This window comes from Plasmodium gallinaceum (assembly GCF_900005855.1).
Source record: "Plasmodium gallinaceum strain 8A genome assembly, contig: PGAL8A_v1_42, whole genome shotgun sequence".
Taxonomy (NCBI): domain Eukaryota; phylum Apicomplexa; class Aconoidasida; order Haemosporida; family Plasmodiidae; genus Plasmodium; species Plasmodium gallinaceum.
Window position 1 is genome coordinate 506,903 of NW_021628349.1, and position 18,747 is coordinate 525,649.

At 17.7% G+C, this 18,747-nt stretch overlaps 1 protein-coding gene across 1 annotated transcript; it reads right to left on the minus strand.

Annotated features, from left to right (window-relative positions):
• Positions 1-630: 630 nt before the first annotated feature.
• On the minus strand, positions 631-17,720 carry PGAL8A_00065100 (dynein heavy chain, putative; the record flags this gene model as incomplete). Its single annotated transcript, XM_028674681.1, has 11 exons — positions 631-740; positions 814-1,144; positions 1,430-13,013; positions 13,133-13,449; positions 13,572-13,715; positions 13,802-14,086; positions 14,355-14,904; positions 15,130-15,935; positions 16,089-17,140; positions 17,264-17,366; positions 17,646-17,720. The coding sequence occupies 11 exons, from the start codon at positions 17,718-17,720 to the stop codon at positions 631-633; spliced, it is 15,357 nt and encodes a 5,118-aa protein (XP_028531009.1).
• Positions 17,721-18,747: the final 1,027 nt, after the last annotated feature.

An 18,747-nucleotide genomic window follows, 5' to 3' on the forward strand; every position in this document is an offset into this window, starting at 1 on the left:
ATGAATTTTTTCAATTTACTTTTTTGTATTTTAATTTTCTTATCTTTTTTTTTTTTTAAACACTCAAAGAAACATTCTATAAGAGAATTTTAATCATTGAATTAAAAAAAAATATATTATTATTTTTTTTCTACACTATTAATAAAATTTTATAATGAAATATACTTAATTACTGTTTTATTTCCATTATAAATAACAAAACATAAATCATTTTTTGTATTAAAATTAAGAATATTAAATAACGAAATAAGTTGCAACTATATGGATAAAAGAAATACATAAACATAAAAATAAAGTATTTTTTTTTAATTTTTTTTATATTTTTTCTTTTAAAATTTAAAATAAATGAAATAAATAAATTTTTATTAATATAAAGAAAAAGCTAGTTAATAAATATATATATATAGTTTCTTATTAATTTTTTTTATAATTAATTTAGATTTTTAAAATTTTAGGTTTAAATTTTAAAATATAGTTTAAAGGGAAAATAAAATAAATTATTAATATTTTTGTAATGTAAAATCTGGAAAAAAAAATTAATATAACAAATATACTGTATATAATTATTAGAACAAAAGGAAAAAATATATGTATTTTATTTTTAATACATGCACATTTTCAGTTATATTGTTATTTTAATATTAATACACCCGAAACATTTCTCTCTACCCATTTTTCACTTTTCTCTTTTGAATTGAATTTTAAATAAAATATAGGTTCGTTATTATCCAAATTATTATCTAAAGAAAAAAAAAGTTATATTATGAGCATACATATATATATTTATATATATTGTGTACATTCATTATTTACCTGTTTTATTTATGTTTTTATAAATGGGACATTTAAAAATATGGAAATTAAAATTATTAGTTCTACTTTTAAGATTAGGTATTTTTTTGTTAGCAAAATGTATTTTTATAAAAGGCATAGGATAATATAATTGTTTAGATGATGAATCTTTTATTATTAAATTTACTACATCAAAAGCAGCTCCTTCTATAAATATACCACCTATAAAATAGTTATCTTCTTTTATATCTTTTTCATTAAAGTAGTTAGAAATTTCATATTTTAATTTTATATTATTTGCATCAACTCTAATTTCTTTACTAAATTTTTCTCTTATAGCTAGCATTAAACTCTATGGAAAAAAAAAAAAAAAAAAAAAATAAATAGATATATAAATAAAAATTCACTTTTAAAATAAACATAAGAAAATATTGTAAAATAATAATTATTTTAATAATTTTAGTGAGCAATAATAAAAAAGATGAAACTAATAATAATTTTATAATTTATAAATTTTACGACTAGATATGGGATAAACAAAATAAATGTAAATTAAAATAAAATAAATTATTTTTTTATAATAAACTAATTTCCATTAATATATATGTATAATAAAATATACATAAATAGATATTACTTTTGGAGACATAAAAGATGCTAAATTAAATATTTTATTATCTAAGTTAATTATGTATTTATTTATATAAGAAATTTTTAATTTTATTAATTTAGCAAAATGGAAGATTTGTAAATCAGAATAAAAAGAATTAGTTATCCATCTTTTAGGAATAGATAAATTAATTATTGAATTATATGTATGACATATATTTTTAAAATTAGTTTTCCCTTTTATAAAATTAATAATATTAGTTAAATCATCATAAATAATTCTTAATAAATTATTATATTTCTCTACTTCAATATTCAAAAATGTAATAATAGAACAATTTAAATTATTTAAAAATAAATCATTTAACACATTAGTATCAATAAAAGAAGGAAGAATTTTTTTTAATTCATCAATTATAAACAAAACATGAACATTCGTTTTTTCTTTCATTACATTACATTCTAAACGTTCTAAATTTTTTAAAATTTTCATATTGTAATTTTTTAAGTACAAAATGTTAAGAGATGGGTGTAAATTAAAAATAGAAAAGTCAGTAATAAATTGCAATGATTTTATATATCGTAAAAAAATATTTTTATTTGAACTATGAGGACAATAATAATTATTATTAAATTTATATTCATTATTTGAATAAGTAATTTTTTCATTTATATACTTTTTTAGAATACTATTAAAACATTTTTGATCATTTAAATCTATTATGATACCACCATATATAATATTTCCAATTAAGTATATTAATAAATTAATATCAATATTTTTACTATTAAAAAATTTACATATATTTTCTTTAGATAATTTTAATTCTATATCAGTAAATTCGTAATAGTTATTAAATCCCTTATTTTTAAATTTGTTTCTTTCTTGAATTAAGGCGTGAAAAAAGCATAAACTAAAATTTAATTTATTTATTAAAATACTTTCATTTTCATTTCTTTTTATATTTCTTTTTTTTTTTTTTCTAGGTAGATTTTCACTATAACTATCATCATCCTCTTCATTTTCATTATCATCTTCTTCATCATTTTCATATTCTTCATTTTCTTCTTCATATTCACTATCATCTTCTAACTCTTCTTCCTTATTTTCTTCTTCATCTTCATCTTCATCTTCTTTTTGATTTTCTTCTTCTTCCTTTTCCTCTTCTTTTTCTATATTGGAATAAATATTTAGTAAACACGACTTTAAATTATATACATTTTCAAATGTTACTTTTACACATAATTTTAATAAATAATATGGGAAGGAATTAACGGAATTCGTGCTTATCCATATTCTAAATTCAGGATTAGAATATTGAATGTTACAAATTTCTATATATTTTTCAATTTCTAAAATTAGATGAATATTTAAATGAGCATTTTCAATCAATACCCAAAAACCATTTTTAATAGAATCATTTAATATTTGAATTAAATAATTTTTGTCATTTTTATTATATATAATTAAATTATTTTTTCCTGTAATTTTTTCATTTAATATCATAATTTCACTTGCAGTATTTAAATGGCGTTCTGATAAAATTAATATTAACTTATTTTTTGATGAATGTTCATAACATTTATATAAATCTTTTGGATATCTTGGAGAAGTAATGTTCAAATATTTATCCACATAGTTATTTATATTTATATTCAATACATCAAATCTAAAAATTTTGTAAATAATTAATTTTTCAAAATTACTCAATAAATTCTTAATGTTTTTATGTTGTAAAATTGTATGATCAGTTTTAATGCTTCTAAAAATATGTTCATATTCATTAAAAACCTTTTTAAAAAAAAGATAGTACTTTTCTTTTTTTATTAATTTTTTTATGCTAATATATTCTTTCATATTTAACCATGATAATTTTTTAGTTTCAAAATCAAAGACAAATTTTGTTTCCTCATCATCTTTATTTTCTTTTTCTATAAGGAGATTATTATCATATAAATTCATAAAATCGTCGTTTTCATTTGTTTTTTGCAATTGCATATACTTAATATTACTCATTTTTAAATTACTATTTATAATACTATCTTTTTTTCCTTTTTTGCTTTCTTTTACAATTTTCTCTTCTTCATCATTATCTTCACTACCTTCTGATTCAAGATTATGCAAAGATACTTCATCAAATAATGAATAATTTTCATTTTCACCTTTTACATTATTTTCTTCCACTGAGGATGTATCATTATTTTCTGTAGTACTTTCATTTTCGTTATTTTCTACCTCATTAACAATATTATTATTATTATTGCTTTTTTCTTTTTCTTCAGCTTTTCCTTCTTTGTCTTTTTCAAATTCTTCCATCTTTTCTTTTTCTTTTTCTTTTTTTTTTTCTTTTTCTTCTTTCTTCCTTTTCTCCTTTTCTGTTACCATTTTTACAATTTCGTTTTTTATTTTACAATTTTCTGGGTAACTATCATATATGAAAAAGTAGTAATCATCGTATTCAATTTCCTTCTTATATATATTTATCATACATACCAAATAAAAGAAGAAGATTTGTTGATGCTTTTCTGATAGTGTTCTTGAAATCTCATAATGAATTTTTTGTGTGAAAATATTTAAAATATCTTTTTTTCTTTTATCGAATATCTTATTTTCCTCTGATTTATCTATGCTTATATTTAACAAATTAACAAAAGATAAAATGGAAAAATTATAAAATGGATTTAAGGATATTAAATTATCTATGCATATGTAAATTATAGATATATGTTCCGACATACTTATATAGTTTTGTCTTATTTTCATAATCTCTTTTTTATTTATTTTAAATTCTTTAATTTTTTTTTTATTTTCATGAAACAAATTATTAGCATTTTCAAATGTAACGACAACACTATCGTCACTTAAAATATCCTCCTTATAATTCATAATATTTAAGATTTCATTTTCCTTACTCATCATTTGGTTATTTAAATCATGAATTTGATGAATTAGTATCCTTCTATTTTCGTTGGATGATTTAGACAATTTTTCTATAAGGTTTTCTAAAAAGTATTCTTCTAAAATTTTTAAATTGATATTAAAATCAATTATATTAAGATAATTTTGAGTACTATCATCAAAATATGTATTTCCATATACAATAAAATATATATTAAAGGAACTATTAATAGTAATAATTTTATTATTAAAATTCACACAATTATTTTTTGTATTATTAAGACTATTTGTTGTATTTACCTCTTTATTTGCAATATCATAATTGCTTAAATTATTGATTGTTTCTTTTGAAGAAATACAGTTAACTCTAGATTTAACATTTTTAAAATCATTTATGCTCTTATTAATTTTATAATTAAAAAGAGAAGAAAATAATATACTTGCATCATCATCATAATGAGTAAATAATATAATATTTCCAAGTTGCATATATCTTTCAATTTTATCAATAAAATTAGAACTGTTATTCCTCAATACTTCTACATCTTTTTTTTTATGATAAAAATTTTTCAAAAAACTAGTAACTATAAAATGAGGATCAATTAACAAATTATATTTAATACTATTGTTCATTATTACTACATTTTCAAAATAAAATTTACTGTTAGTTAATCCATAAGTTATCCATTTTTCTAAGTTAATTTTAGATTCTAAAAATTTGTATATGGATATATTTTTAGAATATTTTATTTTAAAAGAGTTTAAAATTTTTTGAATTTTTAACTTAATAATGGTTCTATATTCATAAGAAAAATAAGAAATATAATTCATAAGAGACGATATAATTATACAATTTCCAATAAGTAAATCTCTTTTTTTTTTAAAAGAATTTTTTTTGATATTCCACTTAATTTCCTGATCTAACAAACAAGATAAAATTATTTTAGACCTTTTAATTTTTTGTTTTATATTTTCTATTTTTTCAACTAATTTATTCTGTTTTTCTGTAATTTCCTCTTTTTCCTTTTCTAATCGGCTTAAGTTGTTGTTTACAATATTTAATTCTCCCTTACACACTTCTAAATATTCTAATTCTTTATTAATTTCTTTTTCTAACATAACAACTTCTTCTTTTTTCGGTTTTAATTCTTTATTAATAATAAAGTAATGATAAATAGCAAGTATCCATTGGCACATAGTTTCACAAGCTTTCGAAGCTTTTCTTACAAATTTAGGATTGAAATTTTTATTTTTAATAAGTGGTGTAATTTTTACTATCATTTCTTCTTCTATCAAATTTTTGTCATAATGTTTTAAGTTATCTAAAAATACTTTGGAATCCCTAAAAATAGTTTTTTGAGCTAATATCCAATAATTTACTGTTTTCGGTTTGATAATTTTGGATTGTAGATATTTTTCATCTTCTTTTAGAAAAGTTAAAATGCATTGTATTACCATAACAACAATAGAAGGTGGATTTACAAATGCTTTTAATTCTCTTAAATGCTCTACTTTTAATTTATTTAAATTGTTTAATGATTCATTTAATAAAGCAAAACTTTTTGAAATTTCTTCATTAACTTCGTTTTTTAAGTTGGTAATATTCTTTATTTTAGTTTTCATCTCACTTTCTTTTTTTTTTATCTCTGATCGTTTCACATAAGCATCTTTAGTGTCTCTCTCTATTTCGTTTACTTTTTTCTTCATTTCAATATTTGTACTGTTTAGTATAGGTTGGATGTTTAATAAATGATTTTTCATAACTTTTATATCTTGTTCACACTTATGTAACTTACTTAATGCTTTGCTATACAAATTAATATTCTTATCAAATTCGATTTTCTTTAAATTATAAAAGTAATCAAAATAGTGAAGTAAATGAATATATTTATTTGAATTTATGCATACATTAATTTTTTTTTCCTCGTAATATTTTTTGGATAATAATATAATCTCTTTATGAATTCTAATTAGTATTTTGTTTTCTATTATATTTTCTAAACATTTAAAATCCTTTTCATAATTTACCATTTCAATATCTACTTCATGTAAAAGTTCATTAGTATCTTCATTTTTTTTATTATCAACACAAATTTTCTTATATTTAATGTCAATTTTTTCATTTACATTATAATTATCATTTTCTATGTCAACATTAATTTTATCATTACTATCATCAACTCTAGATCCATGAAGAAAATTGTTATTATCAGTAATGTTTTTATTAGCATCAACGTTTTCACAATTGTCTAATTTATCATAATTTACATTATTTTTATTAGCTTTCTTATTTTCTACATTAGCGACTTTATCGTCATCAATACATAATTTGTTCATATTTTTTTCTTCTATTTCACCTTTTTGATCAATAGATACTCCATTTTTATCATAAATATCTACAATTTTTTCTTTATCTTCTATGATTTCATTTTTTTCTTCCTTTTCTTCTATACCATCATCATTTTTTAACTTCTTGATATTACTGTTTGAATCTTTAAAAAAATTTTTTGTAATAATATATAATCCCTCATTATTATCTTCTTCAAAATAAATAATATGTGAGTTTTTTAAAATATAAGGATATTTTAAAATTGCATTAGAACTGTTTAAGGATATATTTAAACTTACATGAAAATTTTTTCTTATTGTCTTTTTGTAAATATTATAAATATTAGTTAGATTTCTAACTAAATGTTCTTCTTCACATTTATTTTTGCATTCATTATATATTTTTTTTAAGTTTTCTTGGTTATATAGCAAATAACTATCGTTATAATTATAAATATTGTTTAAATTTTCTAGTATGAAATCGAAATTACTATTTTCATCATTTAAATAATAAACACATTTTTTTCCATAAATTCCACATTCAAATAAGCATCTTTTAATTTCTTCCTTAAAAACCTTTTTTTTACTATTTTTATTCAGCTCAGATATGACTAAATTTTTATTAATTATAAAAGCACAAATTTTATTAACATTTTTTTTAATTGTATCATTTATTCCTATAGATAGGATATGGGAATTTTCTATCATAAAAGTTTTTGTTATTTTGCATATATAAATTAATATATTATCAAACAAAATGATATTTATTTTTTCATTATTATTATATTCAGAAATATAAGAATGTACACAATTGTACAAATCATTTATATCGTACACTTCTTCGTAAACATTTTGATATAAGTTTAAAAAATTACAGAATAATAGATTATCAAATTTATAAGATAATTTTTCAAATTCTTCATTAAAATATTTTTTAAAATTATCTTTTATTATTTCAGTGCATCTTTTTTTGTTATTTTTTAATTTAAAACTTTCTACATATAAAGACTTATTTTCATATAAAAAATAAAGTAGCATTTGCTCTTTTCTAATATTTATATTTTTTGATAAATAAAATATATATTTAAAAATATTTTTAATATTGTTTATATTAAAAAAATTTAAAAATAATTCTTCCTTTTTTCCATCGTTATAAATATATTTCATTCCTTTGAGTGTTTTGTATATATTTATTTGCATATCAATTAAATTTGATACTAAACTTTTGATATTTATATCATAAATACTGAATAAACATTTTAAATAATTAAAAAATATACTATATATTTCTTTATAATTATAATTATTATAATAAATAATATTAAAATTATTATATAATCTACTATTTATGTTATTTGAATATGCATTGTTCATTGTTGCTAAGCAGGTTAAATCCTCAATATATTTTAAATTCAAATTTTTGTCTACAAAAAATTTATAATTAAATAGCATTCTTAAAAATTCATGTGAAGATAAATAGTGATTTCTTTTTTTTGAACTAATATCAGTTTCAATGTTTATATCATCAATATAGAAAACACATATTCTATTATTGGTTGTACCGTAAAAATTATTTCTTCTTTTGGTTAATTTAGATTCAATATAATTTCTTACATGTTTACTTTTTGTACTATTTGAAAAAAATAATTCAACAGTAAAAAATTTATCTTTTGGTATAACTTTGTTTAAATAATAATCAACAGCTAATGATTTCCCTATATTATTGCAACCTGATATTATGATATTTTTTTTGTTTCTTATAAATATATCAATATTATACAACATCGAAATGTTTTTTTTTTGTTTAATCATCATTTCTGTATTATTCATATATTCTTCCATGCTTGTAAATTTATTTTCTTTGTTATTTAAATGACTCAAAACATTTTTTTGATAATTGAAATAAAAATCAAATAAATTTATTCCAATTTTTACTTCATTATATCTTATTGTGTTATTTTTTTTGTAAATTGATTTATTTTTATCATTAATTTTATCTTTGCGTTCACTAAACACATTATCATATTTTTCTTCTAAATTATTATCTGAATCCTTTTCAATCATCACATTATTAAATGCGCTTTTCTCATTTTCTATGGATATATGATTATCTGTTTTATTTTCCTTTTTATCTTCATTTGTTTCAGTTAAATTATAAATATCATTATAATAATTTACATCACGAATTATATCATCTACATGTTCAGTATCAAATTTATTTATATATGTCTTTTTTTTTTTTTTTCTTTTTAAATATCTACTGTCATTACTTGAATTGGAATCGGAGCTATTATTTCCATAAGATTTTGCAAATAAGGAGCAATTTGATCCTTCTATATTTATATCGTAGTTCTTATATAAATTTTTACATCTTTTATAACTTTTTAAATAATAATCATATATATTATCTAAGCTTTCATAATAGTTGTCAATATTTTTATTTTTCTCATTGTATATATCTATATCTGAATTATATGAACTTTCTTCACTATCATCTTCACTGTAGCTTTTACTTTGTTTACCATTCGCTTCTTCACATAATTCATTATTAGTTTTTTCATTCAATTCGTTACTCATTTGTTCGTTCAGATCATCATTTATTTTTTCATTTTCCTGAATACTTTTTCCTCTAGTATCACCATTCATTATATTGATATCCTGATTTATGTATATGCTTTCTGTTTCTTCAAATTTCTTTGCTTCCATACTAATATCTTTTATATTTTGTTCTTTTAAAGAATATTCAATGAAATTATCCATATCACTCTTTTTGTGATTATCCGAAGATGTATTAAAGTTTCTATTATTTTTATTCAACTCACGAATATCTATTATTCTTCCTTCTAATGTTTCAAAACTCAATTTTAAGTTATATTTTAAAATATTTCTGCATAAAAAATCATTAAAAATTTTTCTTCCTCTTTTATAAGTATTTGATCCTACACTCCAAATTAAAGAATAAATAAAAATAGAAGTTATATATTTTTGAAAACTCTCCTTTTTATTTGAATTATTTATTTCAAATAAGCAGTAGGAAAACAAGCTATCAAGACATCTAATAAAGGATATACAATAATAATATTCGTTAAACGTATAAACAAATAAATTATTAATATAAATAAATAGCAATGATTTATAAAAAAATACTATAAATAAGTTTAATAAAATATGTTTATGAATAGTATCAAAATTATTTGATAACATATTTATATAAGAACATATATATGCAGCAATATTTAAATCATAATCATTTAAAATTATTAAACCACATCTACTTATAGTTGCCATTGTAATATCTTTTAAATCATAAGTTTCCATTATAAAATGAGTATGCTTATGAATAGGAATAATATCACATTTAGATAAGCACAAAATTTTTGATTCGTCTAATACTGAATTTAAATTTTCTATCCACAAGGAATGTAAATAACAGTCAAAATATATTATATTTAAATATTCGTCACTGTTATAATTAGAATTTATTTCTAATATTTTTTTTGTTAGTATACCATGTACCCATTTATTAGAAACTTCTTCATAAAAACCTAACAAATCTAGCTCTCTTACAACGTTTGCATTTATAATATAATCATTTATTTTTGTTTTTATTATTTCTCTATCATTAATTGTATTTATTGTTCTATTTAATATTTTATATGATGTTGTTTTTGATAAAGGATATGATAAAAATAATATTCCTGTGTGGAAGTTTATCATATTATATAATTGAATTAATTTATTTACATATTTATTGGTACAAACATAATTTAATTCTAACATTTTTTTTTTTAACATGTTTTTCAAATAATCTTCAGCCATTTCTTTTTTATTTAAAAATGTTTTATTGCTTTTATGTTCTTCTTTTATTGAATTTATATTATTATCTAATATATCAACCATATTTTTATTTATATCTTTTGAATCTCCCATTTCTCTTAAATCATTTATTTCTTCAAAACTATTGACTTCATTATTTTTTATATATTTTGTTTTTTCCTTTTCAGTATTGATATACCCATTTCTTGTCTTATTTAAAGAAGTATTTTTCGTGTCTTCATTATTTTCTCCATACATAAAAATATTATATTCCCCATTATTTTTTTTTGTATTATTTGTTGTTTCGTTTTCATCATTCATATTACAGTAAAAACTTTTTAAATATAGCAATATGCCATTATCATTATTTCTACTATTAGATAAAATATTTTTTAAGTCAATAGTTTTTTTCTTATTATTTGTGTTTAATGATTGATTATAAGTATATAATTCATAAAATATATTTTTCAGAATGTTAAGAAAAAGATAAATATCATTTTTAACTATAGATGGCATAATGCACTCAATGATAGCAATAAATAAAAATTTGTATTCATAAAAAATATTTTGATTATTATTATTACCTACTATTATTTTACCCATAACATAGGTAATTTTTTTAACGGTTCTTAAATCATATTTATAATGTTTTTGATAACTTAAATTATGTTCACATAACTCAAATAACAGAATTATTTTTTTTGACAAAATTTTACTATATTTGTATCCTTTTGAGTATAACATAACTTCTACAATTGTAAAAAAGTCAGGTTTAATAAAATTGAAAAATCTAAATAACGCTTTAATATTATTAGGTAATACACTTCTACCTTTATAAAACGGATTAATTATAATAAAAATGTTAAATTCTTCATTGATATTTATATATTTACCCTCAAAAAAAAGCATATTTTTTTTAGATGGTATGTTCTTTACATTTTTCTTTAATTTATTATCATTATCAATATTTGATTCCTTTTCATTTATTTTGTAATTAACTTTTTCATTCGTATATTTTTCTACATCTGTCTCATAAGAGTTATTTTCATTTGAATTATCTTCAGTATCTATTTTCAAGCTTTTTTTTTTTTTTGAATGTTTAATAACAAATTTTTTAGATTTTGCGTTAAATAAATTACATAACTGTTGAGCTAACACGCTTAGTGCCTCAATTGATATTCTATTAAATTCATCAAAACAAAAAAATATACCATTTGTTGCTATACCAAAAAACAAATTTTTTAAAAAATCAAAATTTATATTACTACTACAATTATATACAAAAAAAAATTTTCCAACAAATTTTGAAAAATATTTAGTTGTCTCTGTTTTACCAGTTCCTGCTGATCCTACAGAACACACCCCCAATTTAGAACTATAGGAATGTAAAATAGAAATGAAATATTTATTTATTAAATTTGTTAAGATAATTTTGTTATCATTATGAATATATTCGTAACCATATATATATGATTCATTTAAATATTTTATATATAAGTTTTTATTGTAATAAAAATATTTCAGTTGTATTAACCAATTAAAATCATTTGAGTCATTTACTTTTTTTTTAATTAATTCTTCTACAATATCTCTATTATGAACTAAAGATATTATCAAGGTATGCAATAATACACTCTTTTTTTTATCAACTTTATTTATTATATTTATATATTCATATAACTCTTCATTCAATATTTTTTTATATTTATTTAAATTATTGTATTTTAAAAATAATTCTACTAAATTTGACCAAAATAAATTCTTTATTATTAATACAAATTGACTATTTTTATTTAAAACAAAATTAATTTTTTTATTTATATGTTCATAAGATTCCATTAATAATAAGCTATTTTTATTACCATTATTATTATTATCTATAAGATTTTTACATTCTATTTGATGTTTATTATCTATATTATTTTTATTTTCCATTTGATATTTATCCTTATTTTTTTCCATTGTAAAACTATTTTCACATATTAAACTGTTGTAAGATGAAGAAGAACAAGATGAATAAGAGCAGCGATCATAAGATTTATATCTTTTATAAATCTTTTCTTCATTATTTTTTAAAAAATCATCTTCTTTTATGTCTATTAAATTTTGGTATTCAAGTATATTATCATATATTTGTTTTTTTACACTGTAAAACATCTCCTTTTCTACTTCAACCAATATCTCTGTTATCTCTTTTTTTTCTATTTTTATTTCATTACATAATAATAATTCTTCTCCTCTTTGAGAATGATAAGCAATAATGTGCCCATTTACAATTACTAGTTTATATATACTATTGAATATTTTAAATAAATAAGCATTTATTTGATCATTGATATTTGATGAAATCAAATTTATTAAATCATCAGTACTTAAAAAGTAGAATCTATTAAAAATTTCTCTTTTTAAATCCAAATATTCATTTATACTTTTTAATAGCAAATTTAAATTATTATATAATTCTGTTAATTTTTCTTTTGTATCTTTTCTTGAGCAAAATTTCTCTAGTTTTTTATCTTCTTCAATTAATTTGTACATATTTAAAAAATTATTATAGATTAATTTATATCTATATATGGTCAAAAAAAAAAAAAAAAAAAAAAAAAATGTATATAAACATTTTTATATAATAGTATCTATGATAAAAACTAATATGCTTATTTTTATGTATATATATATTGTTTATACTTTTTCGATTCATTAATCAACTGTTTTGATATATCCGTTAATATAAAAATTCTACTTAAATATAAAAATAAATTTTGACTTTTCTTTAAAGTGTTTATAATATTATTAGCATTTATCATCAAATTCTGATTATTAATTATATCGCTATGATAAATTTCATATATATTTATTATCAGCAAATTTTGATTTAAAACCAGATTTTCCTCAATTTTAGTTAAAATTTCATTTATATTGGAAATAATAAATATCTTATTATTTTCTTCTTGTTTCATTTGAAATTCTATCTTACTAAAATTATTTTTGATTTTTCCTAAAAACTATAATAATAAGAAAAAAGAAAAATATATTAATGTAAAAATATATATCATCTATTTATAAATATAACCGTTTTTATTATGTCTAATTCTATTTTTTTTTTTTTTTGTTTTATTTCTTTTACCTTTTCTATAGAGTTTTCTTTGTTTGCTTTCTCACAAATATTAATAATGCTAGTAATTTTATTATTTATATTTAATTTTAATAAATCATTAAATGTTATATTATTAAAATCAATATTATTATTTTCATCAAGAATTTGTGCAATCTAGAAATAAAAAAAAAAAAAAATAATTTATATAAATATATACACATAAGCCTATTTTTCTTTTATATTTTTTCTTTATAATTTACTTGTTCTTTATGTCTATCCTTTATACTTGGTTTTCTTAAAGAAATTAATAAAGATACATAAGAATTAAAGAAGGTTAATTTTTCGTTCATTTTTTTTATTAAACTATTTTTATTTTTGTAGTATTCATTAGCATGTTTATTAATTTTATTCATATTTTTTAAAATAAGATTAAAATCGTCTTCTATTTTCTTATAATTCAATGTGTTAATTTTTTTGTCAAATCTTTCGTCCATCATTTTTATGCTTTTATATACTAGCCAAAATATATAATACAAATTCAACTCCTTAAAAAGATAATTTTATATTCATATAAATTTGTTTCATTTTTTTTTTTTTTTTTTAATTTTTCTCTTTTGTTAATTACTAAAAATAATTATTTTTATATGATTAATATGTCTATTATTAAAATACATTCAATAAAATTATATTACATATGTATTATCAATTTGTTTATTTTCTGCCATTTTTTATATTCAATATTACTATATATATGTATATATATACTTAATCTTATAATATCTATAATGTATTTATTTTTTTTTTTTTTCTTACATTTTGAATTTTGAGAAGTATAGAAAAATCTGATATTTCTATATTAAAAAGTTTTTCACGATAATTAATTTCTTTTGACTCTTTTATTAACACAGCTAGCTGATTCTGAACAGTCAAAATAAATTTATTTATGCTTATGTAATTATTTTCATCACTGAAACTTTTTATGGATTGAACGTTTTCTTTCATATCAACAATGCTACTCTGAAATTTTGTTTCATCATTTATCAATTCTTCTAATAAAATATTTTTTTGTTTTATTATATTTTCATTAACTTCTTTAACAATTTTTTCAATTTTACTAGGTCTATTTATAATTTTCCAGTATGATAAATAATCATCACTTGAAAATTTATAATTTAATTTATTTAAACAATTAAATAAAATATTTATTTCTTTAATATCATGAGAAACAAAATCAAGACTTTTTTTCATATCTTTTATATATTCTTCTTTTTCATATATCTCTTGAATTTTATTTGTCTTTTTTTTTAATCTTACAATAATAGAATTATAAAACATCAAATTTGATGTATATTTTTCCTTGTATCTGCAACATATATCAAAAAAAAAAAAAAAAAATGAACACAAATGCATAATAATTAAATAGATAACAAAAAAAAAAAAAAAAACTAATCATTAAAAAAATATAAAAAATCAATTTAATAAAAAATATAATTTTATTTCATTATTATTTTATTATTTTTTTTTTTTTTTTTTATTACTACTTAATTTAATTTCTTTATTAATATAAATTATTTATATATAAAATTACCTCTGAACAATAATATTAGTCAAAGCTTTAACATAGTTATTAATCTCATTAATAATAAAAAGTTTGATATCTTTACATTTTACTAGAAACAATCCTAAATTTTTATTTTCTTCAATTGTTTCATTAATAATTTGTATTTTTTCTAAATTTTTATTTATGATATTTTGAATATGCTCAACACTTGTATTTATATCAATATTTTTTATAGCATCATTGATATTAAAATTTAAAATATCTGAATGTCTATTAATCTTTGATAAATAATTATCTACCAATAATTTTGATTCTTCAAAAATATTCCTTATTTCATTTAATTTTTCAGATATAAAAATATCATTTTCCTTCATAGATTTATAAAATATAAATTTATCATTTTTAAATATTTGTGGTATAACTAACTTTTCTATTTTTTCTATTTGTTGATATTTAATCAAAGTAGAAAAAAGCAAATCTTCAAATTTTTCATAAAAAGAAATAGGATTATTGTCTAATATAAATCTTGAAAAATCAAATTTTTTAGTTATATTAATTATAAATACCGGTATATAACTTTTGTTTTTTTTATAGTCCTTCATATTGTTAGCAAAAATATTTATAAAATTTTCAATATTATTTATTAACATTTCATTTATTTTTTTTTCAATCATAAATTTTAAAATGTTAAAAAAAATTCTTATTTTTGTATATTTAAATGTTTCAATAGATATATCCTTTAAACTATAATTTCCTTTTGTGCAATTTTTTAAGTTTTCTTCTATAGTAAATTTAATATCATTCATCCATATATTATTTACTGTTTCAAAAGACTGAAAAAAAAAAAAAAAAAAAAAAAAAAAAAATTAATAAATCATAAGTTTTAAGAAAAAAATATTAAAAAATTGTTCTATATTTTATTCTATTTTATGTTTATAAACATATTTGTATTTATTTATTTATTATTATTATTTTTTTTTTTTTACTTTTAAAACTGATGTATTTTGCAATTGAAAAAAATCATTTATCTCAAATGGACTAGTAATAGATGTATCAAATATAGATATTTGAATTAAAGCACACTTATTTATTATATCTAGAAATGTTTTAATTACTTTTTTATTTTCAAGTAATACACACTGCTTAATAATATTTTTTTTATTTTCAAAATCATAATTATAATATTTGATTTCCTTTTTGTTAATATAAAGTTTGTCATAATATTTACTGAAGTCATTATTTAAAATAATTCTTCCAAGCCATATATTACAGAAATCATTTAAATTGTTTTTAATTTTTTCAATATTTTTAAAATTTTTAATACTTTCGTTATTTTCTATAATTTCATTAACATCATTTATTATACAATTCATCTTTTTACATTTACTATCAATGTCTAAATAATATTTTTTTCTTTTTAAATTATTTGATTTATTTTTAATAGCATTAATTAATTTTTCTACATACAAAATTGGGTTTTCACTAGTAAAAAAAAATTGAATTCTATCTATTTCATAAAATTCATTGTATCCTTTTTTTTGTACTTTAAATAAATTAGAATCATAATTATAACCATATATATAGATATCATCGAATATACTTTCGAAAATCTTGACGTTGGATGAAATAACTCCTTTTGCTTTGAATGGAACAATTGATTTTTCTTTTATTTTTATGCTTTCATTATTTATATCTTCTAATTTCGTTTTCTTTTCTTCCTTATTCTCATGTATGAAATTTTCATAATCTTCTTCTTTTAATTCTTTTACTATTTCTTCAATTGTAAACATATCAAAAGAAGAGTCATCGTAATTTATTATATCTGACCATTTGAAATTTATTTCTTCAAAATCGAGTAACTTTTTTCTTTCATTTAATATATCGTATATATTAATATTTTTATATTCCTTTTTTAATTTTTCTATTGTAATAAACCTTGGTTCTTTTTCTCTTCTATTTTTGAAAGGAACAAATAACTTACATTTTTTTTCCTTTGATGAAAAATCTCTATCAAAAATTTCTTCTACTTCAAATATATCTTTTATAATTTATAGACATTAAATTTAATAATAAAAAAAAAAAAAAAAAAAAATTAAAAGAATATATAAAATATAAAATAATTATTTTCTTTTATTTGATTTTTCTTGTTCTTTTTTCCTACCTTTTATATCATTTTTATCACATGTAAAATTGTAAGCTGATAAGTAATTTTTTTCTTTATTTTGTTCTCTAAATCTTTTTTTAGAATTTCCGCTTATTAAATTCTATAATTATATATCACACATTTCAATTATGTGTTAATATTTAAAGATATATAATGATAATAGTAAGAAAAATAAGTACTTCTTTTATCTATGGATTTTGATTTCTATTATTTTTAATTTTAATATTTTTGTTATAAATATTTCTGTTTTTTTTTTTTTAATTATATAAAAATGATTTTAATTCATTACTAGTTTATATTTGATATATATTATTTATATTATTTATATTCTATATTTATGTGTTTTCTAAAAAATTTGTTATTTCTATTTTCATTTTACTTTTAAATTATTTGAATGGCAAAATATGTTGGATAAAAAAATGTTTTGCTTAATCTCAATATTATTTGTAGTCATCTTAATAACATTTTCCCTTCGTATTTGTATTAATTTTGAATTATTTAAGGTGAAAAAATTATAGTTATAAAATCTTACAAAAAAAAAAAAAAAAAAAATAAATATATCTACTTTTTTAAAATAAAAATCACTTAATTATATTGATAAGATAAAAAGAGAAAAAAAAAAGAATGTTTGAATAATTAATAAATAAATGTCTAAGCATATTTAATTTATAACATTTGTACTTTCTATTTATTAAAGAGTATTTATTTTTCATTTGCACATTTATAAATATATATATGATCCTAATTATTTATTTTATAATTATTAAGACATGTATATTTTCATGAATTTTGTTTTCTACATTTAAAAAATGAACTGAGAATATACTAGCTAAATAAAAAAAAAAAAAAAAAAAAAAAATTAAAGTAAAATAGAATAAAATAAAATACAGAATTGTTATTATTTCTTTTATAAATTTCAGATGGAAATTTTATTTAAAAGTTAATTTATTTTATATTATTTTCTTTTAAAATTATATATTTTAAAATAAAAAATCAATTATTTTAAAAATTGAATAAGTCTTATTATATAAACGGATGTTTTTTCTTTTTTTTTTTTGAAATATTCAATTTATCAAAAAAAAATTTATTTTTTTGGGATTCTAAAAAAGTTACGTTTTCTTTGAAGAATATAATAACAAAAATATTTTAATAATATACTATATTTTAAACAAAAAAATATTAAAATACATAAATATATATGCAAAAAAAAAAAATTGAAACTTAAAATTAAGTCTATGTATAATTAAATACATTGATCCAAATAAATTAAAATAACATTAAAAAAATAAATATATATATAAATTAAAATATCATTTAAAAAAGAGAAAAATTCATAAGACTACACGGGAAATAACTAAAACATTAGTAAAAATATTTATTTACTATTTAGTAAAATATTAATAATAATATATATTAAAAAATAATATTGTAATATTAATAAAAAGTAAAACTTCAAAAAAAAAAATATGAACGAAAGTATT